General features: G+C 43.6%; 1 protein-coding gene across 1 annotated transcript; it reads left to right on the forward strand.

Annotated features, from left to right (window-relative positions):
* Positions 1-21,398, forward strand: LOC140189233 (tumor necrosis factor receptor superfamily member 11B-like). The gene is made up of 4 exons (XM_072246129.1): positions 1-64; positions 14,577-14,970; positions 16,958-17,173; positions 20,850-21,398. Exons 1-4 carry the CDS (start codon positions 20-22, stop codon positions 21,176-21,178), a joined length of 984 nt encoding a protein of 327 aa, XP_072102230.1. The 5' UTR covers positions 1-19; the 3' UTR covers positions 21,179-21,398.
* The last annotated feature ends 4,244 nt before the right edge of the window (positions 21,399-25,642 follow it).

Genomic DNA, 25,642 nt, shown 5'->3' on the forward strand with positions numbered 1-25,642 from the left:
CCATCAGGGACGCCAGCCGATGAGCGATGGCTGGAGTTTTTGGGAGCCATTCAGAAGGTGCAAGGTCAGTTCATCACTGAGAAAAAGAAATATTCTAAAGGGAGGATGAGGTAACTGCGGCTGACAAGGGAAGTCAAAGACGGCATAAAAGCAAAAGACAATATATTTATATATATATAATTATTGTATAACAGTAATTATACTGTTATACAATATAACAAAAATTAGTGGGAAGTTAGGGAATTGGAATGCTTTTAAAAGACCAGCAGAAGGCAACTAAAAAAAATAAGAAGAGAAAAGATTAAATATGAAGTTAAGCTAGCCGATCATATAAAAGAGGTTACCAAAAGTTTTTTTCAAATATACAAAGAGTAAAGCAGAGGGAAGAACGGATTGTGGACCGCTGGAAAATGAGACTGAGAGACAGTAATGGGGGACAAGGAAATGGCAGATGAAAATAAGTATTTTATGCCAGTCTTCAATTTGGAAAACACTAGTAGCATACCAGAAATTCCAGAGTGTCGGGGGCAGAAATGAGTAATTGCTATAACAGACAGACAGGCAGACAGGTAGACATACTTTATTGACCCCGAGGGAAATTGAGATTCATTACAGTTGCACCGACCAAGAATAGAGTATAAATATAGCAATATAAAACCATAACTAATTAAATAATAATATGTAAATTATGCCAGATGGAAATAAGTCCAGGACCAGCCTATTGGCTCAGGGTGTCTGACCCTCCAAGGGAGGAATTGTAAAGTTTGATAGCCACAGGCAGGAATAACTTCCTATGACGCTCAATGTTGCATCTCGGTGGAATGGGTCTTTGGCTGAATGTACTCCTATGCCTAACCAGTACATTATGTAGGGAGAAGGTGCCTTGGAAAGCTGAAAGGTCTAAGGGTAATTAAGTCACCTGGACTGGACTGGAAGTACTCTATCCCAGGATTCTGAAAGTGTAGCTAAAGAGAGTGGAGGCATTAATATCTCTAGATATTGGAATGGATCTGCAGGACTGAAAACTGCAAATATAACTCCACTCTTTAAGAAGTGAGGGAGGCAGAAGAAAGGAAATTATAGGCCAGTTAACCTAACTTCAGTGGTTGGCAAGATGTTGGAGTCCATTACTAAGGATGAGGTTTTTGAGTATTTAGTGGTGCATGACAAAACAGGCCAAAGTCTGACTGACTGACTGACCTGCTGAGTTCCTCCAGCGCATTGTGAGTGTTCCTTTGACAACAGCATCTGCAGATTATTTTGTGTTTAGGCCAAAGTCAGCATGGTTTCCTTAAGGGGAATTCTTGCTTGACAAATCTGTTGGAATTCTTTGAGGAAACAGGCAGGCAGGTTAGCTTGGATTATCGGAAGGTCTTTGACAAGGTGCTGCACATGACGCTGCTAAACAAGATAAGAACCCATGGTATTACAGGAAAGATACTAAAATGGACAGAAGATTGGCTGACTGGCAGGAGGAGGTAAAGACTGGGGGCCTTTTCTGGTTGGCTGCTGGCATCTAGTGGTGTTCCACAGGTCAGTGTTGGGGTCGCTTCTTTTCACATTGGATAATGGAATTGATAGCTTTGTGGCCAAGTCTGCAGATGAGCCAAAGATAGGTGGAGTGGTAGGCACTGCTGGGGAAGCTAGGAGTCTGCAGAAGAACCTGGACAGATTAGGAGAATGAAAAAAGTGGCTGATGATATTTAGTATAGGGAAGTATATGGTCATGCACTTTGGTAGAAGGAATAAAGGCATAGACTATTCTCTAAGTGGGGAGTGAATTCAGAAACTGAAGGTGCAAAGGGACTTGGGAGTCCCCGTGCATGGTTCCCTGAAGGTTAACTTGCAGGCTGAGCTAGTAGTAACGAAGGCAAATGCAATATTAGCATTCATATTGAGATGACTAGAATGTAAAGGCAAGGATGTAATGCTGAGAACCAGTAAGGCATTGGTCAGACCGCACTTGGAGTATTGTGAGCAGTTTTGGGTCATTATCTAAAAAAGGATGTCTTGACATTGGAGCAGGTCCAGAGGAGGTGCACGAGAATGATCGCAGGAATGAAAGGGTTAATACATGAAGGGCATTTGATGGCTCTTGGCCTGTACTCACTAGAATTTAGAAGAATGAGATGGGGGATCTCATTGAAACCTATTGAATATTGAAAGACCTAGACAGTTATTGTGTATATTTAATGCGGTGGTATATAGGCTCTTGATTAGTCAGGTCATCAATGGTTATGGGGAGAAGGCAGGAGAATGGGGTTGAGAGGGATAATAAATCAGCCATGATGGAATGGTGGAACAGCCTTGATGGGCTGAAAGGAATAATTCTGCTTTTGCGTCTTACTTTACTTAGAGTCACAGTGTGGAATAGGCCCTTCTAGCCCCTCAAGCCGCACCACTCCGCAAACCCCCAACAAACCATGATTTAACCTTGACCTAATCACGGGACAATTTACATGGCTAATTAAACTACGAACCAATATGTCTCTGGATTGTGGGAGGAAACCAGAGTACCCGGAGAAAACCCACACATTGCATAGGGAGGATCGTACAGACTCCTTACAGAGGATGCCAGGTTTGAACTCTGAATTCCGACACCCTGAGCAGTTCTAGACTCACACTAACCATGACACTACTGTGGTTGACCTTCAGGTTCTGTGATGTCTTATGTCTGAACTTTGTCAGTACTAATTCGCAACATTTTATCATGCAAACCATTCATTCTTCTGCATTCTGTCATAGCCTAGTTTCCTCTTTCTCTGATTTCTCTAAAGATAAAGTTTAGATTTATTTGTCATATGTACATTGAAACTGAAAATACAAAGTTTAGAGTACCATTATTATCGAAGTACACATTACACAAATTTGAGATTCATCTCCTAACAGGCAAAAAAATCTCAAAGAGCCCACTTAAGAAAGTAGACCATCAATAACTCAATATCCAGAAAAAATAAGTAAGTCATGCTAACAATAAATGCAAGCAAATAATGTTCTGAACTGAAGTCCACAAAGAGAGTCCGTCCACAGATCCCTGTATCAACACAGAGTCGAATAAACATCACAGAGCAGCGAGCTGAACCAGCCCATAACCTTGCCTTGGGCCCTGACGCCCTGACCTGTTCAATCAGGCCCGGGAACTAAATGCCCAAACATTGGGTTCAGTCGCTTCGATAAACTCTGGGGCCTAGCACTGTGTGTATCTCTGGAGTTGCCATGGTTCCAGCGCCAATATGACATACCTGCAACTCACTAACCCTAACCCATATGCTTTTTGGAATGGAGCACTCAGGCGAAACCCACATAGTCACGGTGAGAATGTAGAAGATCCTTACAGACAATGACAGGAGTTGAACCCCAGTCGATGATTGTTTGTGCTGTAAAGTGATTGTGCTGACTGCCATACTGCCTTTCCACCCACACTCTGGCCAACTCATACCCTCCTGGTGGCAGGCATGGTAGCCTGTTGGTCAGATTTGGTACGGTTTTCATTTGGAACCCCAAACTGACCAGGACATCTGCCAAACGGGTCCAGAGGCTCTCAATCCAAAACGTCAATTGCCCGTTTCCCTCCATAGATGCTGCTTGACCTGCTGTGTTCCTCTACTGCTTGGTGTGTTGAGTAAAGAAAAACGATAGCTTCCCTTCCAGCCCTATTCTCATTCAGTTGAAATTTGCCTTCTGAGGACGCATGTGACGCCAAAACAATTTTATCCTTTTTCTGTGGGAGCTTGGCATTCTGTATGGGTTAGGAAATTGGATTCAAAATTGGCATCGTGGCAGAAGCCGGGGAGTTGGTAGTCAATGGTTGCTTCTCTGACATCATATAGCTGCCATTTGATGAAAGAACACAGATCAGAATCAGATTCAGTTTTAATATCACTGACATATATTGTGAAACGTGTCGCTTTGCAACAGCAGTGCAGCACAATACACAAAATCCTATAAATTACAATAAGAAAGATGTGTATATATAAAAATAAAGTAAATTCAGTAGAGTTACAATCAGTCGTATAAGAAGAGAGGGAAAATAGTGAGGTAGTGTTCACAGGTTGGTTCAGAAATCTGATGCTGGAGGGGACGTAGCTGTTCTCAAGAAGTTGAATGTGGGTCTTCAGGCTCCTGCACCTCCATCCTGATGATAGCAATGGGAACAGAGCACGTCCTGGATAATGGGGTCCTTAATGATGGAGTCCACCTTTTTGAGGCTTCGTCTCTTGATGATGGTGGGAACGCTAGTGCCCATGATGGAGCTTGTAGCCATCTACGGCCTTTCTTCTGATCCTGTGCAGTGTCCCCCGTTTACCAGAGGGTGTGGAGATGCACAAATACAAGGAAAAGTGGCTCCTCAACATGAGGAATGATCCTCCAGCGAACACATTCCCCTCCCCCTTTCCTCTATTTCCCACTCTGACCTTTAACCTCTTCTCACCTACGTATTACTTCCTCCTGGGTCCTCTCCACCTTCCCTTTTCCCTATGGTCCATTCTCCTCTCATATCAGATTCCTTCTTCTCCGGCCTTTGACCTTTCCCACCCACCTGGCTTCACCTGTCACCTTCCAGCTAGCCTCCTTCCCCTCCCTGTAACGTTTTTTATTCTGGCATCTCCCTCCTTTCTTCTCAGTCCTGAAGAAGGGTCTCTGCCCAAAACGTCGACTATTTATTCATTTCTGTAGATACCGCCTGATCTGTTGAGTTCCTCCAGCATTTTGTGGATGTTGCTTTGGATTTCCAGCATCTCCTGTTAATGAAGTGATCCCGTTTGTGTAAAGCAGAACCATAGAGAAAGAATTTGAACAAAACATAATTTCTGAGGAAGAACAAATGTTCTGAAATAAGAAAGATCTGAAAAATTACCGAAACTTCTGTGTCCAGATTAAGTAAAACTGTTGTGAGTATTAGTGGCACAGTTTAAAGTGTATATTTCTAAATCTGTACTGTACATTTGAGTGACTCATTCCCAAAAACTGAAATTTTCATTTATTATATGTTATTTAACCTCAAGAATAGTTTCATGCTATGAAACCGCTACAAGGTTAGAACATAGAACATAGAATAGTACAGCACAGTACAGGCCCTTCAGCCCACAATGTTGTGCCAACCCTCAAACCCTGCCTCCCATATAACCCACCACCTTAAATTCCTCCATATACCTGTCTAGTAGTCTCTTAAACTTCACTAGTGTATCTGCCTCCACCATTGACTCAGGCAGTGCATTCCACACATGAACCACTCTCTGAGTAAAAAAACCTTCCTCCAGTATCCCCCTTGAACTTCCCACCCCTTACCTTAAAGCCATGTCCTCTTGTATTGAGCAGTGGTGCCCTGGGGAAGAGGCACTGGCTATCCACTCTATCTATTCCTCTTAATATCTTGTGTACCTCTATCATGTCTCCTCAAATCCTCCTTCTCTCCAAAGAGTAAAGCCCTAGCTCCCTTACTCTCTGATCATAATGCATACTCTCTAAACCAGGCAGCATCCTGGTAAATCTCCTGTGTACCCTTTCCAATGCTTCCACATCCTTCCTATAGTGAGGTGACCAGAACTGGACACAGTACTCCAAGTGTGGCCTAACAAGTGTTTTATAGAGCTGCATCATTACCTCGCGACTCTTAAACTCAATTCCTCAACTTATGAAAGCTAACACCCCATAAGCTTTCTTAACTACCCTATCCACCTGTGAGGCAGCTTTCAGGGGTCTGTGGACATGTACCCCCAGATCCCTCTGCTCCTCCACACTACCAAGTACCCTGCCATTTACTTTGCACTCTGCCTTGGAGTTTGTCCTTCCAAAGTGTACCACCTCACACTTCTCCAGGTTGAACTCCATCTACGACCTCTCAGCCCACTTCTGCATCCTATCAATGTCTCTCTGCAATCTTCGACAATCCTCTACGCTATCTACAACACCACCAACCTTTGTGTCATCTGCAAACTTGCCAACCCACCCTTCTACCCCCACATCCAGGCCGTTAATGAAAATCACGAAGAGTAAAGGTCCCAGAACAGATCCTTGTGGGACACCACTAGTCACAATCCTCCATTCTGAATGCACTCCCTCCACCACGACCCTCTGCCTTCTGCAGTCAAGCTAATTCTGAAACCACCTGGCCAAACTTCCCTGGATCCTATGCCTTCTGACATTCTGAATAAGCCTACCGTGTGGAACCTTGTCAAATCCTTACTAAAATCCATATAGATCACATCCACTGCACTACCCTCATCTATATGCCTGGTCACCTCCTCAAAGAACTCTATCAGGCTTGTTAGACACGATCTGCCCTTCACAAAGCCATGCTGACTGTCCCTGATCAGACCATGATTCTTAAATGTCCAGAGATCCTATCTCTAAGAATCTTTTCCAACAGCTTTCCCACCACAGACGTAAGGCTCACTGGTCTATAATTACCCAGACTATCCCTGCTAACTTTTTTGAACAAGGGGACAACTTTCGCCTCCCTCCAATCCTCCGGTACCATTTCCATAGACAACGAGGACATAAAGATCTTAGCCAGAGGCTCAGCAATCTTTTCCCTCACCTCGTGAAGCAGCCTGGGGAATATTCCATCAGGCCCCGGGGACTTATCCATCCTAATGTATTTTAACAACTCCAACACCTCCTCTCCCTTAATATCAACATGCTCCAGATCATCGACCTCACTCATATTGTCCTCACCATCATCAAATTCCCTCTCATTGGTGAATACCGAAGAGAAGTATTCATTGAGGACCTCGCTCACTTCCACAGCCTCCAGGCACATCTTCCCACCTTTATCTCTAATCGGTCCTACCTTCACTCCTGTCATCCTTTTTTCTTCACATAATTGAAGAATGCCTTGGGGTTTTCCTTTACACTACTCGCCAAGGCCTTCTCATGTCCCCTTCTTGCTCTTCTCAGCCCTTTCTTAAGCTCCTTTCTTGCTTCCCTATATTCCTCAATAGACCCAGCTGATCCTTGCTTCCTAAACCTCACGTATGCTGCCTTCTTCCACCTGACTAGATTTTCCACCTCACTTGTCACCCACGGTTCCTTCAACCTACCATTCTTTATCTTCCTCACTGGGACAAATTTATCCCTAACATCCTGCAAGAGATCTCTAAACATCGACCACATGTCCATAGTACATTTCCCTGCAAAAGCATCATCCCAATTCGCACCCGCAAGTTCTAGCCTTATAGCCTCATATTTTTTCCTTCCCCAATTAAAAATTTTCCTGTCCTCTCTGATTCTATCCTTTTCCATGATAATGCTAAAGGCTAGGGAGTGGTGGTCACTGTCCCCTGGATGCTCACCCACTGAGAGATCTGTGGCCTGACCCGGTTCATTGCCTAGTACTAGATCTAGTATGGCATTCCCCCTAGTCGGCCTGTCCACATACTGTGACAGGAATCCATCCCGGACACACTTGACAAACTCTGCCCCATCTAAACCCTTGGAACTAATCAGGTGCCAATCAATATTAGGGAAGTTAAAGTCACCCATGATAACAACCCTGTTATTTTTGCACCTTTCCAAAATCTGCCTCCCAATCTGCTCCTCTGTGTCTCTGCTGCTACCAGGGGCCTATAGAACACCCCCAATAGAGTAACTGCTCCCTTCCTGTTCCTGATTTCCACCCATACTGACTCAAAAGAGGATCCTGCTACATTACTCACCCTTTCTATAGCTGTAATAGTATCCCTGACCAGTAATGCCACCCCTCCTCCCCTTTTCCCCCCTCTTTCCCCCCTCTCTATCCCTTTTAAAGCACTGAAATCCAGGAACATTGAGAATCCACTCCTGCCCTGGAAAACCCAGGAAACCTTTTGTATAGCTTGAAAGCAGAAGAGGAGTGAAACAGACATTTGATATGCATAGATGCCAATTTTATTATTCAACTAAATTATATTGCATTCTTGAGTCATAACTGGAATCATTGTGTCCTATTCTTCATGTGCATTAATGCCAATTCCAAGAAAATACCTGAGGTAGATGACTCAACTCAACACAGAATCACATATCAGTCTGCTTTTTTATATTTATTGAACCATAGAACCATAGAACACTACAGCACAGAAAACAGGCCATTCGACCCATCTAGTCTGTGCCAAAACTTTATTCCGCTAGTCCCATTGACCTGCATCCAGTCCATAACCCTATGACCTCTCCCATCCATGTACCTATCCAATTTATTCTTAAGAGTGAGCCCGCATTTACCATGTCAGATGGCAGCTCGTTCCACACTCCCACCACTCTCTGAATGAAGAAGTTCCCCCTAATGTTCCCTCTAAAACTTTCCCCTTTCACCCTAAAGCCATGTCCTCTCATATTTTTCTTTCCTAATCTAAATGGAAAGAGCCTATTCACATTTACTCTGTTAATACACCTCATAATTTTGTAAACCTCTATGAAATCAACCCTCATTCTTCTACACTCCAAGGAATAAAGTCCTAACCTGTTCAATCTTTCCCTGTAACTCAACTCCTAAAGACCCGGCAACATCCTGGTAAATCTTCTCTGTACTCTTTCAATCTTACTGATATTCTTCCTATTAGTTAGGTGATCAGAACTGTACACAATACTCCAAATTTGGCCTCACCATTGTCTTATACAACCTCCCCATAACATCATTACTCCTATACTCAATACTTTGATTTATGAATGCCAGGATGCCAAAAGCCTTCTTTACAACCCTGTCTACCTGTGATGCCACTTTCAGGGAATTATGTATCTGAACTCCCAGATCTCTTTGTTCCTCCGCATCCTCAGTGCCCTACCATTTACTGTGTATGTCCTACCTTGATTTGTCCTTCCAAAATGCAACACCTCACACTTGTCTGCATTATTGTCCATCTGCCATTTTCTGGCCCATTTTTCCAGTAGGTCCAGATCCCTCTGCAAACTTTGAAAGCCTTCCTCGCTGTCCACAATGCCTTCAATCAAACTTGCTGATCCAATTTACCACATTATTATCTAGATTACTGATATAGACAACAAACATCAATGGTCCCATCACAGATCCTTGAGGCATACCACTAGTCACGGGCCACCAGTCTGATAAGCAATCATCCACTACCACTCTCTGTCTTCTCCCACACAGCCAATTTCGAATCCAGTTTACAACCTCTCCATGGATACCTAGTGTCTGAACCTTCTGAACTAACCTCCCATATGGGACTTTGTCAAGGGCCTTACTGAAGTCCATGAAGACAACATCCACAGACTTTCCTTCGTCTACTTTCTTGGTAACCTCCTCAAAAAACTCTACAAGATTCGTTAAACACGATCTACCACGCACAAAATCATGCTGACGATCCTTAATCAGCCCTTGGTTGACCAAGTACTTGCATATCCGATCTCTCAGAACACCTTCCAATTATTTATCTACTACTGATGTCAGGCTCACTGGCCTGTAATTACCTGGTTTACTTTTGGAGCCTTTTTTAAACAACGGAACAACATGAGCTACCTACCAATCCTTCGGCACCATACCTGTTGCTAAGGACATTTTAAATATTTCTGCCAGGGCCTCTGCAATTCCTACACTAGTATCTCTCAAGGTCCGAGAAAATATCATGTCAGGCCCGAGGGATTTATCTACTTTTATTCGCTGTAAGGCAGCAAGCACCTCCTCCTCTTTAATCTCTATATGTTCCATGACACTGCTGCTTGTTTCCATTCCTTCCATACACACTATGCTAGTTTCCTGAGTAAATACTGATGCAAAAAAATTGTTTAAGATCTCCCCCATCTTGTGAGGCTCCACACATAGACGACCACTTTGATTTTCTTTGGCAGTCAAAGTGAAGGATAATCCAAAGAGCTTTTACAGGTATATTAAGAGCAAAAGGATTGTAAGGGATAAAGTTGGTCCTCTTGAAGATCAGAGTGGTCACCTATGTGCAGAACCAAAGGAAATGGGGGAGATCTTAAATAGGTTTTTTGCGTCTGTATTTACTAAGGAAACTGGCATGAAGTCTATGGAATTAGGGGAAACAAGTAGTGAGATCATGGAAACTGTACAGATCGAAAAGGAGGAGGTGCTTGCTGTCTTGAGGAAAATTAAAGTGGATAAATCCCCGGGACCTGACAGGGTGTTCCCTCGGACCTTGAAGGAGACTGGTGTTGAAATTGCAGGGGCCCTGGCAGAAATATTTAAAATGTCGCTGTCTACGGGTGAGGTGCCGGAGGATTGGAGAGTGGCTCATGTTGTTCTGTTGTTTAAAAAAGGATCGAAAAGTAATCCGGGTAATTATAGGCCGGTAAGCTTAACCTCGGTAGTAGGTAAGTTATTGGAGGGAGTACTAAGAGACAGAATCTACAAGCATTTGGATAGACAGAGACTTATTAGGGAGAGTCAACATGGCTTTGTGCGTGGTAGGTCATGTTTGACCAATCTGTTGGGAGTTTTTCGAGGAGGTTACCAGGAAAGTGGATGAAGGGAAGGCAGTGGATATTGTCTACATGGACTTCAGTAAGGCCTTTGACAAGGTCCCGCATGGGAGGTTAGTTAGGAAAATTCAGTCGCTAGGTATACATGGAGAGGTGGTAAATTGGATCAGACATTGGCTCAATGGAAGAAGCCAAAGAGTGGTAGTAGAGAATTGCTTCTCCGAGTGGAGGCCTGTGACTAGTGGTGTGCCACAGGGATCAGTACTGGGTCCATTGTTATTTGTCATTTATATCAATGATCTGGATGATAATGTGGTAAATTGGATCAGCAAATTTGCTGATGATATAAAGATTGGAGGTGTAGTAGACAGCGAGGAAGGTTTTCAGAGCTTACAGAGGGACTTGGACCAGCTGGAAAAATGGGCTGAAAAATGGTAGATGGAGTTTAATGCAGACAAGTGTGAGGTATTGCACGTTGAAAGGACAAACCAAGGTAGAACATACAGGGTTAATGGTAAAGCACTGAGGAGTGCAGTGGAACAGAGGGATCTGGGAATACATACAAAATTCACTAAAAGTGGCGTCACAGGTAGATAGGGTCGTAAAGAGAGCTTTTGGTACATTGGCCTTTAAAAGTATTCAGTATAAGAGCTGGAATGTTATGATGAGGTTGTATAAGGCATTGGTGAGGCCGAATCTGGAGTATTGTCTTCAGTTTTGGTCACCAAATTACAGGAAGGATATAAATAAGGTTGAAAGGGTACAGAGAAGGTTTACAAGGTTGTTGCCGGGACTTGAGAAACTCAGTTACAGAGAAAGGTTGAATAGGTTAGGACCTTATTCCCTGGAGCGTAGAAGAATGAGGGGAGATTTGTTAGAGGTATATAAAATTATGACGGGTATAGATAGAGTGAATGCAAGCAGGCTTTTTCCACTGAGGCAAGGGGAGAAAAAAACCAGAGGACATGGGTTAAGGGTGAGGGGGGAAAAGTTTAAAGGGAACATTAGGTGGGGCTTCTTCACACAGAGAGTGGTGGGAGTATGGAATGAGCTGTCAGACGAGGTGGTAAATGTGGGTTCTTTTTTAACATTTAAGAATAAATTGGACAGATACATGGATGGGAGGTGTATGGAGGGATATGGTCTGTGTGCAGGTCAGTGGGACTAGGCAGAAAATGGTTCGGCACAGCCAAGAAGGGCCAAAAGGCCTGTTTCTGTGCTGTAGTTTCTATGGTTTCTATGGTTTCTAGGGGACCTTACTATCCTTTTAATATATTTGTAGAAACCCTTTGGGTTTACCTTTACGTTATCTGCCAAAGCAAACTCATGTCTTCCTTTTGCCTTCCTGATTTCCTTCTTTAGTATTTTCTTACATTTTCTATACTCTTCAAGTACCTCATTTTTTCCTTGTTGCCTATACCTGCTATACACCTCTCTCTATTTCTTAACCAGATCGCCAGTATTCCTTGAAAACCAAGGTTCCCTATGCCTGTTAACTTTGCCTCTAATCCTGGCAGCAACATGCAAACTCTGCACTCCCAAAATTTCGCCTTTGAATGCCTTCCACATACTGAACACATACTTGCCAGAAAACAACTTATCCCAATTCAGTCTTTCTAGATCCTTTCTCATTTCCCCAAAATTAGCCCTTCTCCAATTTAGAATCTTTACTCGAGGACTAGACCTATCCTTATCTGTAAATAACTTGAAACAAATGACATTATGGTCACTGGACCCAAAATTTATCTTGGGTCAGAATAGATGAAATTACACAGTCTACCTTATTTTACACAAGGGAAGAAAGCCTGCACTACTTTACAGTCGTACAACATGGTGATACAACGATGACAGGACTGGATAGTTTTATCAATGCCAGGCACTGAAAAACGTTGGGCGCCAAGGTAGTGCAGCGGTTAGCACAAAGCTTTATGGTACAGGCGACTCTGTTCAATCCACATCACTGCCTGTGAGCAGTTTGTACATCCTCCCCATGACCAAGTGGGGTTTCCTCTGGGTGCTCTGTTGCCCCCCCACATTCCAAAGAGATAAGGGTTAGGCTTGGTGAGTTGCGGGCATGTTGGCATCAAAGCATGGCAGCACTTGTGGGCTGCTCCCGGCAAAATCCTCAGGCTGAGCTAGTCGTTGACACAAAATGACACATTTCACTGCATGTGACAGATAAAGCTCATGCATTTAAAAATAATATTGCTTCCAAACCATCTCAGTGATCTGCTGCTCTGTACCAGACTAGACAATAATAACATAAGATATAGGAGCAGAATTAGGCTATTCAGCCCATTGAGGCTGCTCTGCCATTTAACCATGGCTGATTTATTTTCCCTCTCAACCCATTCTTGTGCCTTCTCCCTGTAATCTCTGACATCCTTACAAATTTAGATCTTACCAACCTCAAGCCTGGTTGACAGTGCTCCTGCAAATGAAGGGCTTCCGTTTGACCTGCTCTAGTAGATCTCTGTCTCCAGGTGTGCTGGTGATGTCAGAACCCAAGTGCAGAGGGAAGACAGGCGACCAGAAATGATTCTTAAGAATTCCAATGGAACATCAGTGACTTGGCTGAATAACACCGTGACACGTAAGATTCTCAAAACTCGGACCCGTGATTAGAGCATTTTGGGCATCCAATTAAATAATTCAAGTTACATGGATTTCTGATGCCTCCAAACAAATCTCCCCCATTCCCAACCACCCCCTGCCCCCACACACCCCCATCACCAACATACATGTGCATGCATGTATATGACAAGTCAGACCAATAGGAAGGTTAGATGATAACATAGAACACAGAACAAACACAGCTCAATACAGGCCCTTCAGCTAGCGATGTTATGCTGACCCAATTTAACTCTTCCCTCCTACATCACCCTCCATCATCTAAGAACCTATCCAAAAGGTTATTAAATGTCCCTAATGTATCTGGCTGTACCATCACTCCTGGCAGGATATCCCAAGCTCCCACAGCTCTTGGTCTAAAAAGCCTACTCCCTCCAAATACATTACTTCAATCACCTTAAAATTTTGCCCCTTTCTATTAGCCAATTCCACTTTGGGAAAAGGTATCCGGCTATCCACTCCATCTATGCCTCTTTTTATCTTGTACCTGTCCACCAAGTCATCTCATTCCCCTTTACTGCAAAGAGAAAAGTCCGAGCTCACTCAACTTTCCCTCATAAGACATACTCTCTAATCCAGGCAGCATCTTCATCCTCCCTACAGTTCAAGTGTTAATCTGACAGTCACATATCAGTTTTCATAAATAATGAATGGGAAAAAGGTTAGATGAGATAAAATACCTGCACACCTTGGGGATTAAGCGTTGAGATTTGATACTGGAAAATCTACTTTATTATCACCTGGGATCAGAGTCCAAGCTCCTCATCACTGCTTTTGGACTAGCCAATTCTGAGAATTAAAGGATTGTCATCCAATATTTTATTAACCTAACAATAATGCTCTCCCACTCAAAAAAAGCAGATACAATAGGGTCTTTTAAGAGACTCTTAGATAGGTACATGCAGCTTAGACAAATAGAGGGCTATGCAGTAGGGAAATTCTAGGCAGCTTCTAGAGCAGGTTACATGGTCGGCACAACATTGTGGGCTGAAGGGCCTGTAACGTGCTGTAGGTTTCTATGTTCTATTAGCAGAGATGATGCTGCCCTTAACATTTATAGTGGTGGGGTGAGGATATGTTTCTACCAAAGGAGGTGTATGCTGCTCCTTCCCTCCACAAGCCTGCAGATCACCCTTGGGCAAGGTGTAGCACCTGCTTAGTCCCCCAATCAGGTGGTGGATGGAACTATGGGAATGTGGACAGGCTGTCCTTGTGGACTTCAGTTCAGAATATTTGCATATGTTTATTGTTTGCATGATTTGTTTTTTTTCTCTCTCTGCACATTGGAGTTTCTTTGTTTTGTGGCTGCCTGTTAGGAGACAAATCTTAAGGTGGTATATGGTGTACATAGTTGGATAATAAATGTATTTTGAACTTTGGTTTTGATATGTCTCTAGATAGATTTAACTGCAAACTGATATGGGTACATGAAATTGCCCTTGATAACCATACTGGTGACAATTCAACAGAATGTTTACTTTACAGTTGTCTAGATTTATTCGACGAAGCTATCTTTTTGGCTGAAAGTTTATCAGGATGGACTTCACAGCTCTCTTTATTTTTCTTTTCAGCTCTTCATTCTACCTCTTCTATTACTTCCTCTGGTATCACCACAGAACAGCTTGCAGTCTCCTTTCAGTCGTCTCTACCAGTACTGGGATGAGGAGTTATCTCAGTTTTACATATGTGAACAATGCCCCCCTGGGACCTACCGGAAAGCTCATTGCAATTCGTCAAAGAGGACTGAATGTGCCCCCTGTCCAGATTTTCACTACACTGCATACTGGAATTCCCTAGATGAATGTCAGTATTGCAACGTCTTTTGCAAAGAGTATCAGTTTGTTAAACACGAGTGCAATGGCACCCACAACCGTGTTTGCGAATGCGTTGAAGGCCGTTATTTTGAATTCGAATTTTGCCTAAAGCACTACGAATGTCCACTGGGCTTTGGTGTTAAAAAGCTTGGTAAGTAACTTTTGATATTCAACATCTTTGTTTTCTTTTACTGTTTAATAAGCATTTTAAATGATGTACTGGCATTGGAGAGGGTACAGAGGAAGCTCTTGAGAATGATTCCGGGAATGAAAGGGGGAATGTAGAGGGTACTGACTGGAGTTTGGGAAAACGAGGAGGGAGCTGATTGAAACCTGTTGAATATTGAAAGACCTAAATAGAGTGGATGTGGAGAAGATGATTCCTGTAGTGGGGGAGTCTAGGGCCAGAGGGCACAGACTCAGAATACTAGGATGTTCCTTTCAAACAGAGCTGAGGAGGAATTTCTTTAGCCAGAGGGTGATGAATCTGTGGAATTTATTGCCACAGATGGCTGCGGAGGCCAAATCATTGGGTATAGTTAAAGCAGAGGTTGATACCCATACCAGACGGTCTCCACAGTTCATCTGTACTCTGCCGCCTTTCAGAGACTGCACTTAGCAAATCTCCCTGACAACATCCTAATAGGGGCACCTGGCTATATGTCTGCAGGCTCTCTGTCAGAGAAGCTGGCTGCTCCATACTTGGAAGGAACATACAATTTTTCAGAGGAAATTTGTCAACGCCTCTCCTAGATAGGTATGGTGCATAAAATTTTGAAATACGGGGCTAGGAATCATAGCCTTTATTCCCATAGCCCACATTAGCATTCTAACAACATGCTGGAGCATTTTGGGCATGCTATGCTTGTGCTAGTATGTGTGCCAACACTGCAGGCTGCCTCCAGCATCTTTGCGTGCAAACCATACATTTCACTGCATCTGTTTTGATATACATGTGATAAACAAATTAATCTGAATCTAGAACGAAAAGCTCCTGTAAGCTTCCTTATTGAAACATAGAAACATAGAAAACCTACAGCACAATATAGGCCCTTCGGCCCATAAAGCTGTGCCGAACATGTCCTTACCTTAGAACTACCTAGGCTTACCCAGAGCCCTCTATTTTGCTAAGCTCTATGTATCCATCCAGGCGTCTCTTAAAAGACCCTATCGTTTCCACCACTGCTGCCGGCAGCCCATTCCACGCACTCACCACTCTGCGTAAAAAACTTTCCCCTGATGTCTCCTCTGTACCTAATAGAACTTATAACCTATTGAAAAGCAAAACCATGATTACTATAATGTTATATATAGGGTGACAGGGTGGAAATTCTTCCCTCTGCTACCCTACACCTTGGGCAAGGTGTAGAATCTGCTTAGCCTCTCCACCTCCACAGCCCCATTCCCTAGCACTCTCCCGTAACCTTTGATGCCGTGTCCAATCAAGAACCTATCAAGCTCTACCCTAAGTACACTCAAAGACCTAGCCTACATAGCTGCCCGTGGTAATAAGCCATGGGAGCAGGCGGTGGACGGTCATATGAGCAGCTGGTGCATATCACATCCTGGTTATGTGCCCACTGACGCCAGGCAGACAATCTCTGAAGAGTATTGATAATGGCTGGAGTCACCCGTCTTGTAAAGGCACTGCCCAGAAGAAGGCAATGGCAAACCACTTCTGTAGAGAAATTGGCCATGGAAAGACCATGATCACCCACATCATACGACACAGCACATAACGGACGAACGGATTATACTCCCACTATAAATGCAGTTGTAAGTATCAATGGGCACTTTTTATCTGTATCTTGTAGGGCACCACAGTAGTGTAGCGGTTAAGGCGACGCTATTACAGCTCAGGACCTTGAAGATCAGAGTTCAATTACTGTAAGGAATTTGTACGTTCTTCCTGTGACCCCGTGGGTTTCCCCCGAATGCTCTGGTTTCCTCCCACAGTCCAAAGGTGTACTACTTAGTAGGTGAGTTGATCATTGTAAGCTATCCTGTGATTAGGCTTGGGTTAAATAGGGGATTGGGCTGATGGGTGGCACGGCCCATTGGAGAAGAAGAGCCTGTTCCGCACTGCTTGTCTGAGTAAATAAATAAATACAATTCCCAACTTCTTTTTGTCTCCCCAGGAACACCTTATACCAATACGGAGTGCATGCCATGCCCAAAAGGTTTCTTCTCCAGGAGCAAGTCTGCCTCAGAACCCTGTCGAAAACACACCAACTGCTCACTGTTTGGTCTGAAACGAGCTCTTCAAGGAGATGCATCTCATGATAATACGTGCCATCCTTGCGAGAAAGGAAATGCATCATCCCCAGAGTGCTTGGACCCACCAGTAGAGAAAGGTAACCCTTGTCGATTATGTTCACAATCGAAATCAGAATCAGGCCCCGATTAGCTGAGGTTTCACGGATATAGTTAAGACGGTATAAAAAGACAAACTGAGTGACAAATTATGTAATTAAATGAAATATTGAACAAATTAGAACAATACTATTACAATACAATAAAACTGTGTGTTACTTCCGAATGCTTACGTTTGAAGGAATTCTTCTGCATCGCATTTTTTTGACTGTAAATGAACAAAATCCGTACAGACACCTGGTGCAGATAATGGACCGTCGTCACATCTTCATTTTTAGTGTAACATTCAAGATGACTGTCAATACAGTTCTTGGCAGTTCATAAACTGCTGAAGTAGTGAAACAGTTCTATTTTCACTCCTAGCTGCTTCAGGGATGGCTAAGCCTGAATGCTTGAAACTGCAGTGAGCAAAATGTTCTGAATTTTCTTACTGCTCATTTCTCATCAGTTATCAGTGATGAAAATCACTGCCCTTTGAAAACAATCACACACAATTAATGCTATTTTAAAAACTTTGCTCAAACCACAGTGTTTTGTCTACCGGCCACACAAGTTCCCTCAGGATCAATAAAGTATATCTATCTAACTATAACTAAGTGCACACAGAATTAGGTCATTTATTCATGGTTGATCTTTTTTTCCTCTCCACAGCCCCATTCAAAGATTCAAAGGTCCAATTTAATGTTAGAGAAATGTATACAATATACATCCTGTAATGCTTTTTCTTCACAACCATCCACGGAAACAGAGGAGTGCCCCAAAGAATGAACAACAGTTAAGTGTTAGAACCCCAAAGTCCCCTCCCATGTGTAAGCAGCAGGAAGCAATGATCTCCCCTCACCCCACCAGCAAAAAAAAGCATCAGCACCTTCCACCAAGCACTCAAGCATGAGCAAAGCAATAGCAAAGTCACAGACTTGCAGTTACGCCAAAGACTTTGCATTTCACCCGGCATTCGACATACCACTGGCTCTCTCTCTCCCTAATAAGGGAGAAGGAGGTGTCTCCGTTTTCCCAGGGGTTGGGGAGATGTAACAAACACTGGTCTACAATGTTACAAGTCCATTATGTCACTTTTTTCAAGCACTGTGCCTGAAGATCTCAAAGATCACGAGTTTCCAGGCACACAGCTGTAGATGTATCGACTTTCCCGATGACACACAGGTCTCCTGCCATGACACCGATACTCAATCCACTTGTCTCCAGAGTCCTGAGATCCAAAGCCGAACTTTTGGCATGGTAAACAACAGCCAGTTATGGAACCCCAAGAGCAGGTCCCATTTCTACAAAGAACCAAAGTCAACGTGTAACTCCAGGTCAGGGTTCAAGAGACCCCTAAAAGGGAAAAATAAAGATATTAAAGATGGGAATAGAGCTGTTCCCATAGATTCAAGCAAAGGAATTGCAGGGGCTTCCCTTCCTCCACCATCAACTCTGCTCTCAAACGCATCTCCCCCATTTCACACACATCTGCTCTCACTCCATCCTCCCGCCGCCCCACTAGGAATAGGGTTCCCCTGGTCCTCACCTACCACCCCACCAGCCTCCGGGCCCAACATATTATTCTCCGTAACTTCCGCCACTTCCAACAGGATCCCACCACTAAGCACATATTTCCCTCCCCCCCCCCGCTTTCCGCAGAGATCGCTCCCTACGCGACTCCCTTGTCCATTCGTCCTCCCCCATCCCTTCCCACTGATCTCCCTCCTGGCACTTATGCTTGTAAGCGGAACAAATGCTACACATGCCCTTACACTTCCTCCCTTACCACCATTCAGGGCCCTAGACTGTCCTTCCAGGTGAGGCGACACTTCACCTGTGAGTCGGCTGGGGTGATATACTGCATCCGGTGCTCCCGATGCGGCCTTCTATGTATTGGCGAGTCCCGACACAGACTGGGAGACCGCCTTGCTGAACACCTACGCTCTGTCCGCCAGAGAAAGCAGGATCTCCCAGTGGCCACACATTTTAATTCCACATCCCATTCCCATTCTGACATGTCTATCCACGGCCTTCGTTGCTATAAAGATGAAGCCACACTCAGGTTGGAGGAACAGCACCTTATATTCCATCTGGGTAGCCTCCAACCTGATGGCATGAACATTGACTTCTCTAACTTCCGCTAATGCGCCACCTCCCCCTCGTACCCCATCCATTATTTATTTATATACACACATTCTTTCTCTCACTCTCCTTTTTCTCCCTCTGTTCCTCTGACTATACCCCTTGCCCATCCTCTGGGTTTCCCCCTCCCCTTCTCCCTGGGCCTCCGGTCCCATGATCCTATTGCTTCCTGTGATTCTGACTTGGGGGGAGGAGGTGGGTAGTTGGCAGCTAAGCAGGTGTCACACCTTGCCCAAGGGTGACCTGCAGGCTGGCAGAGGGAAGGAGCGCCATACACCTCCTTTGGAAAAGATGTATCTCCACTCTGCCACCCAACTGTGTACTGCAGCACAGAGCCAGGCCCTTTGGCCCATCTAGTGCATGCTAGACTATTACTCTGCCTTGTCCCATCGATCAGCACCTGTACCATTGCTGTCCATACCCCTCCTATCCTTGTACCTATCCAAATCTCTCTAATGTTGAAATCAAACCCGCATTTGGCAGCTCTTTCCACACCCAAAGTTCAAAGTAAAACTTATTATCAGAGTACATAAATGTCACCACATACAGCCCTGAGAGTCTTTCTCCTGGGGGCATACTCAGCAAATCTATTGAATAGTAACTGTGAACAGGATCAATCAAAGATCAAGTAAAATATTGAAGATGACAAACTGTGCAAATGCAAATATTAATAAATAATAAGCAATAAATAATGAGAATATGAAATAACATGATAAAGTGTCCTTAAACTGAGATAATTTATTGCGGGAGCCTCTCAATAGATGAGTGTAGTTATTCTCTTTTGTTCAAGAGCCTTATTGTTGTGGGCTAGTAACCGTTCTTGAAACTGGTGGTGTGAGTCCTGAGGCTCCAGTACCTTCTACCAGATGGCAGCAGCAAGAAAGGAGCACGGCCTGGGTGGTGAGGATCTTTGATGATGGAAGCTGCTTTCCTACAAGTTACACCATACCCTGAGTGAAGCAGATCCCCCTCATGATCCCCTTGAATATTTCACCTTTCACCATGAAATTCCTTTTCCTGCAGGCATGCTCATCAAATCTACTGTACACGGGATCAATGAAAGATCAAGTAGAGCACAGGGCTGTATCGCAGGCCAGAGAGCAGTGAATCTGTGGAATTCTTTGCCACAGTCAGCTGTGGAGGATAAGTTCTTATGTATATTTAAGGCAGAGATTGATGGATTCTTCACTGGTCAGGGCAGGAAGGGTTGGGGGGAGAAGGAAGGAGATTGGGGCTGAGAGAAAATGGTGGAGCAGACTCGATGGGCGAAGTGGCCTAACTCTGCTCCTATATCTCATGGTCTCAAGCCTTGACCTCTAGTTATAGCCTCATTACAGATGTATTGTGACCTGTGCATTGAAATAAGATGAAAACAATGAAAAAGAAAAAGTTCTGAGTTGTACACTTTGTTCAAAGGTACCAAAACTGAGAAACAACCAATGTGTGAAAGAAGCCGAACTGTGCAAACAATTAAGAACTTGAAAGTGATTAATTGAAAATATAACCTTCCACACCTGTTCTGGTTTACCTCAGATATTGCACTGTGCGATGAAGCCATCTTGAAATTTATCGCTCAGCAGAAGCTGACTTCGAAGCAGCTGAGAACACTGATGGAGAGTTTGCCTGGAAAGGCGGCGAGTGTGCAGCACTTACAGTGGCTGCAGAGGAAAAGGCCAGTCCGAAATCAGATGTTTGTTCAGCTGAAGCAATGGAAAATGGAAAATCCCAGCATGGACACCGTTAGGGCACTAATTCGTGCCCTGAAAAAGGCCAGAGCTCACAACGTGTACAAAAAGCTGTTGCGCAGGCTTCGACTAAAAAAAGTTGGTAGGACTGGACTGGTGCAGCATGAAAAGCAATAGATTATGATAGTTTGGTATGGATGCTTCACTACTCTCAGTGACAAACTATAAACTGATGCAAAAATATACTGTTTGTATACTGTGTACAGGATTTAATTAAGGCTCTGTTGACAAAGGCCACACACATGAACAATTCAAAACGATTCTGCTATTAACATAAAATTGAGAATTTGATATTTTCTGTTCACCTGTAACTTGGTATTTTGCAAAAAATTGTAATAAAGTTCATTAAATTAATCAATATTGTCTCACATATTGTCTCACATCAAAGCAAAAAGCATTAATCTTTGCAGAAGGATGTGGCAACTTCAAATTCATTGACTTTTCATAAGTCAGACTATAATGAATTGTGGATAACAACACACATCAAAGTTGCTGGTGAACGCAGCAGGCCAGGCAGCATCTCTAGGAAGAGGTACAGTCGACGTTTCAGGCCGAGACCCTTCGTCAGGATTGTGGATAACCTTATTTGTCAGACTAACTGATCTTCTAATGGAACATTTATCATGCAAAGCTGCAAACGATAGCCAAAATATTTACTTGGAGTGTAGGTGGTTAGAGCCATTAGCACAATAAAGCAGTGTATCTAAGTATAATGATGTTATCATAAAATACCTGGAATCCGATAGTACGAGTGAACTGTGAGGATGTTTCAAATGCTGGTAGCGTACTCAGTTCAGACCCTTGTACTGGGAGAAACGTGCTGGGGGAGACTACAGGTAACTTTTGTTCATGTAGCTTCAATAAATACAATTATATTCGAAAACACGAGAAAATCTACTGACGCTGGAAATCAAAGCAACACGCACAAAATGCTGGAGGAACTCAGCAGGCCAGGCAGCATCTATGGGACAGGGTAAATAGTCGACATTTCAGAATGAGACCCTTCATCAGGACTAGCGAAAGAAATGAGGTCAGAGTAAGAAGGTAGTGGGAGGGGAGGAAGAAGTACAAGGTAGTAGGTGATAAGTGAAACCAGGAGAAGGGGAACGGTGATGTAAAGAGCTGGGAAGTCGATTGGCGAAAGAGATATAAAGGGCTGCAGAAGGGTGAATCTGGTAGAAGGCCTTGGAGGAAAGGGAAGGAGGAGGAACACCAGAGGTAGGTGATGGACAGGTAAGGAAATAAGGTGAGAGGGGGAAATGGGAATGGGGTATGGTTAAAGGGGGGACAATGACTGAAAGTTCAAGAAATCGATGTTCATGCCATCAGGTTGGAGGCTACACAGACAGAATAGAAGGTGCTGTTTCAGGTTGGAGGCCACCCAGGCGGAATATATTCTAAGGTTGCTCAGTCTAGACAGCAACAGCAACAAGACATGGCCACTGTCTGATTCAATAGAGGTCCAACTGGCATTTCAAATCAAGTAAAATCAAAACAAGTTAAAGTTTAATTATCATTTAAGTCTACATGAATACAGCTGAATGAAACAGCATCCTTCTGGGGCCAAGGTGGAGAACGTAGCCCATACAAAATAGCGAGCGCACACACGGTCACAAGTTTCAAGTTCCTGAGTGTCAAGCTATCTGACGACCTAACCCGGTCGCAGCATATCAATGCAGCTATAAGAAGGCAAGACAGTGACTATACTCTATTAGGAGTTCAAAGAGATTTGGTATGTCAACAAAAACACTCAAAAACTTCTATAGATGTACTGTGGAGAGCATTCTCACAGGCTGTATCATTGTCTGGTATGGAGGTGGTGGGGGAGTGGTGGGGTGCTACCACATGAGACCGAAAGAAGCTGCAGAGGGTTGTAAATCTAGTCAGCTCCATCTTGGGTACTAGCCTACAAAGTACCCAGGACATCTTCAGGGAGCGGTGTCTCAGAAAGGCAACGTCCATTATTAAGGACCTCCAGCACCCAGGGCATGCCCTTTTCTCACTGTTACCATCAGGTAGGAGGTACAGAAGCCTGAAGGCACACACTCAGTGATTCAGGAACAGCTTCTTCCCCTCTGCCATCTGATTCCTAAATGGACATTGAACCCATGAACACTACCTCACTTTTTTAGTATATGTGATTTGTTTTTGCATGGTTTTTAATCTATTCAATATACATTTAACACCCTGGGAAAAGTTTCACTGTTAATGTAATGGTCTTTCTGTAGAAACAGTATTTGAGTTATGGTTGGAGAAAATGGGAGCTTTGCAATGTGAGCCGTCCAGTGAGGGAAGTGTGTTTTCATATTGTGTGCCTGACACCGGTGTGAGCTGGGTCTGTCATTCGCTGGGAGATGAAGGGAGAAGATGCCAGAGAGAAGAAGTTGTAGGACTCGACCCGGAGCAGGGTCATGATTCGACAAAGCCCGAGGAGATAGAAGGGGGATCGGCCAAGGGGAAACGAGCTCCAACTTGTGCACATTAGACCGTTTCATTAAAATGGGCCCTTTTCTTTTTTTTTTGCTATTTCTTTACTAACCCTTTAGTCAAACTAAGAATTATAAAGCTAACTTGTTTAATTGTATGGGGTGTACCGTCTGTTATTTCGCGACACTTATCTGTAACAGGGTAACGAATCACGCAGCTTCCACACAAACGGGGGTTTGGGGGTTTTGCACCTCAAATCTCACATGTTTGCCAGGGCCAGAGACTGTGTTCCCTAGACTTACGCAGCTGACGGAAGCAGAGTTTTTCAGACGTATATTCTAATTGATTTGCTTTATTTATATATTTTTACTTTTTCTCTTCTATATTATGTATTGCATTGAACTACTGCTGCTAAGTTAACAAATTTCACAACACATAGAAACATAGAAAACCTACAGCACAATACAGGCCCTTTGGCCCACAATGCTGTGCTGAACATGTACTTACTTTAGAAATTACCCAGGGTTACCCATAGCCCTCTATTTTTCTAAGCTCCATGTACTTGTCCAGGAGTCTCTTAAAAGACCCTATCGTATCTGCCTCCACCACCGTCGCCGGCAGCCCATTCCACGCACTCACCACTCTGTGCGTAAAAAAAAACTTACCCTGACATCTCCTCTATACCTACTTCCAAGCACCCTAAAATTGTGTCTTCTCGTGATAGCCATCTCAGCCCTAGAAAGAAGCCTCTGACTATCGACACGATCAATTCCTCTCATCATCTTATACACCTCTATCAGGTCACCTCTCATCCTCTGTCGCTCCAAGGAGAAAAGACTAAATTCACTCAACCTATACTCGTAAGGCATGCTCCCCAAACCAGTGACACCTGCCGGTGACAATAAACCTGATTCTGAATCCCAATCTGCTCTGCCATTCAATCATGGCTGATTTATCATCCTTCTCAACCTAATCCGTGAGCCAGTAGGGTTGGTCAGTACCATCTGAGGGGAATGATGCTCATAGTGATTTTTGGCAAGGTGTACATCTCCAGAGTTAGGAAATATGTGACAGCATTGCACCAGTGGTAGCTTTATGTGAGCTATCATGCATTTTATAACACTACCCTAAAATCAGCATTTCTGAAAAGTGGCCAATATAAAGTACAACATATATATTCAACCCAGCGGTATTTTGTCATCAGTGATCCCTCAACATTGAAATTTCTCACAATGATAGCTGAGTTCAAGCACTTTTCATCAAATGTTTTTATAATATTCTACATTGAAAACTATGTTGTTGGTGGCACTCACAGTACAGTGCCCAATTTCAGGAGAGTGAATCATTTCATTTTTAGAAAAATATTTGTCTGTTGTTTATTTTGGAAAAGTCAATAAAAACCCTAGGACACATGTAATCACATGGATTTGTAGACAATTTATTCAGGAATTCAAATACATAATCATTTTTGTCTATATTCCATATTAACATCAGTACAGCAGAAAATGTTACCCCCCCACCCCCTAAAAAGTAAAAAAACTTCATTTGGAGAGATTTCTGGAGCTTTATCAATGTCATGATATTTTCCATATTGTTGTATCAAATCAAAACAATCTTAAGTTTTTGTCATAGTGCACAGAATTACAGTACAATAATTCACATGTGGGGTAACCTAGGCCGCATTTGGTTGTAAAATGAATATACTTAATCAAAGACTGCTTTCCTAACATTGTTTTCCATACCTTCATAACCTATTAATAATCTTCCACATCTTCATCTGAACTTTCCACACTCTCTGAGGTGGGTGCCTGGTCCTCACAGTCTGCCAGTCTACACATGTCAGTACATCTGAGGCCATTTGCAACACACATACATCTTGGGAGTGAACATTTTTTTGGACAGTTACAGGCCAGTAGATCCAGGACAGCCTCGGGTTCTCGCAGCCTTCCATCCAGTGCACCACCAACTGTTCAGCTTCCTCTTCTCTCTCCATCTTCTATCCTCTGCCAACAGGGCTTGGCACTTGTGGGTCCTTCTCCAGACATTTTCTCCATATACCAGCCTGGTAGCTGGCTCGCTGTCCCCCTCACGAAAGGCGTGCAGTAGCCCAAGAACTACGTTCTCTACCGTGTCAAGGTATGATATCCAGAACGC

Source organism: Mobula birostris, chromosome 1 (assembly GCF_030028105.1).
Source record: "Mobula birostris isolate sMobBir1 chromosome 1, sMobBir1.hap1, whole genome shotgun sequence".
Lineage (NCBI taxonomy): Eukaryota > Metazoa > Chordata > Chondrichthyes > Myliobatiformes > Myliobatidae > Mobula > Mobula birostris.

Coding starts and splice junctions, on each gene's coding strand:
- LOC140189233 (XM_072246129.1), top strand. CDS start 20: ATGAGCGATGGCTGGAGTTTTTGGGAGCCATTCAGAAGGTGCAAG. Junction 65..14,576: donor AGCCATTCAGAAGGTGCAAG/GTCAGTTCATCA, acceptor TTTTCTTTTCAG/CTCTTCATTCTACCTCTTCT. Junction 17,174..20,849: donor GGACCCACCAGTAGAGAAAG/GTAACCCTTGTC, acceptor GGTTTACCTCAG/ATATTGCACTGTGCGATGAA.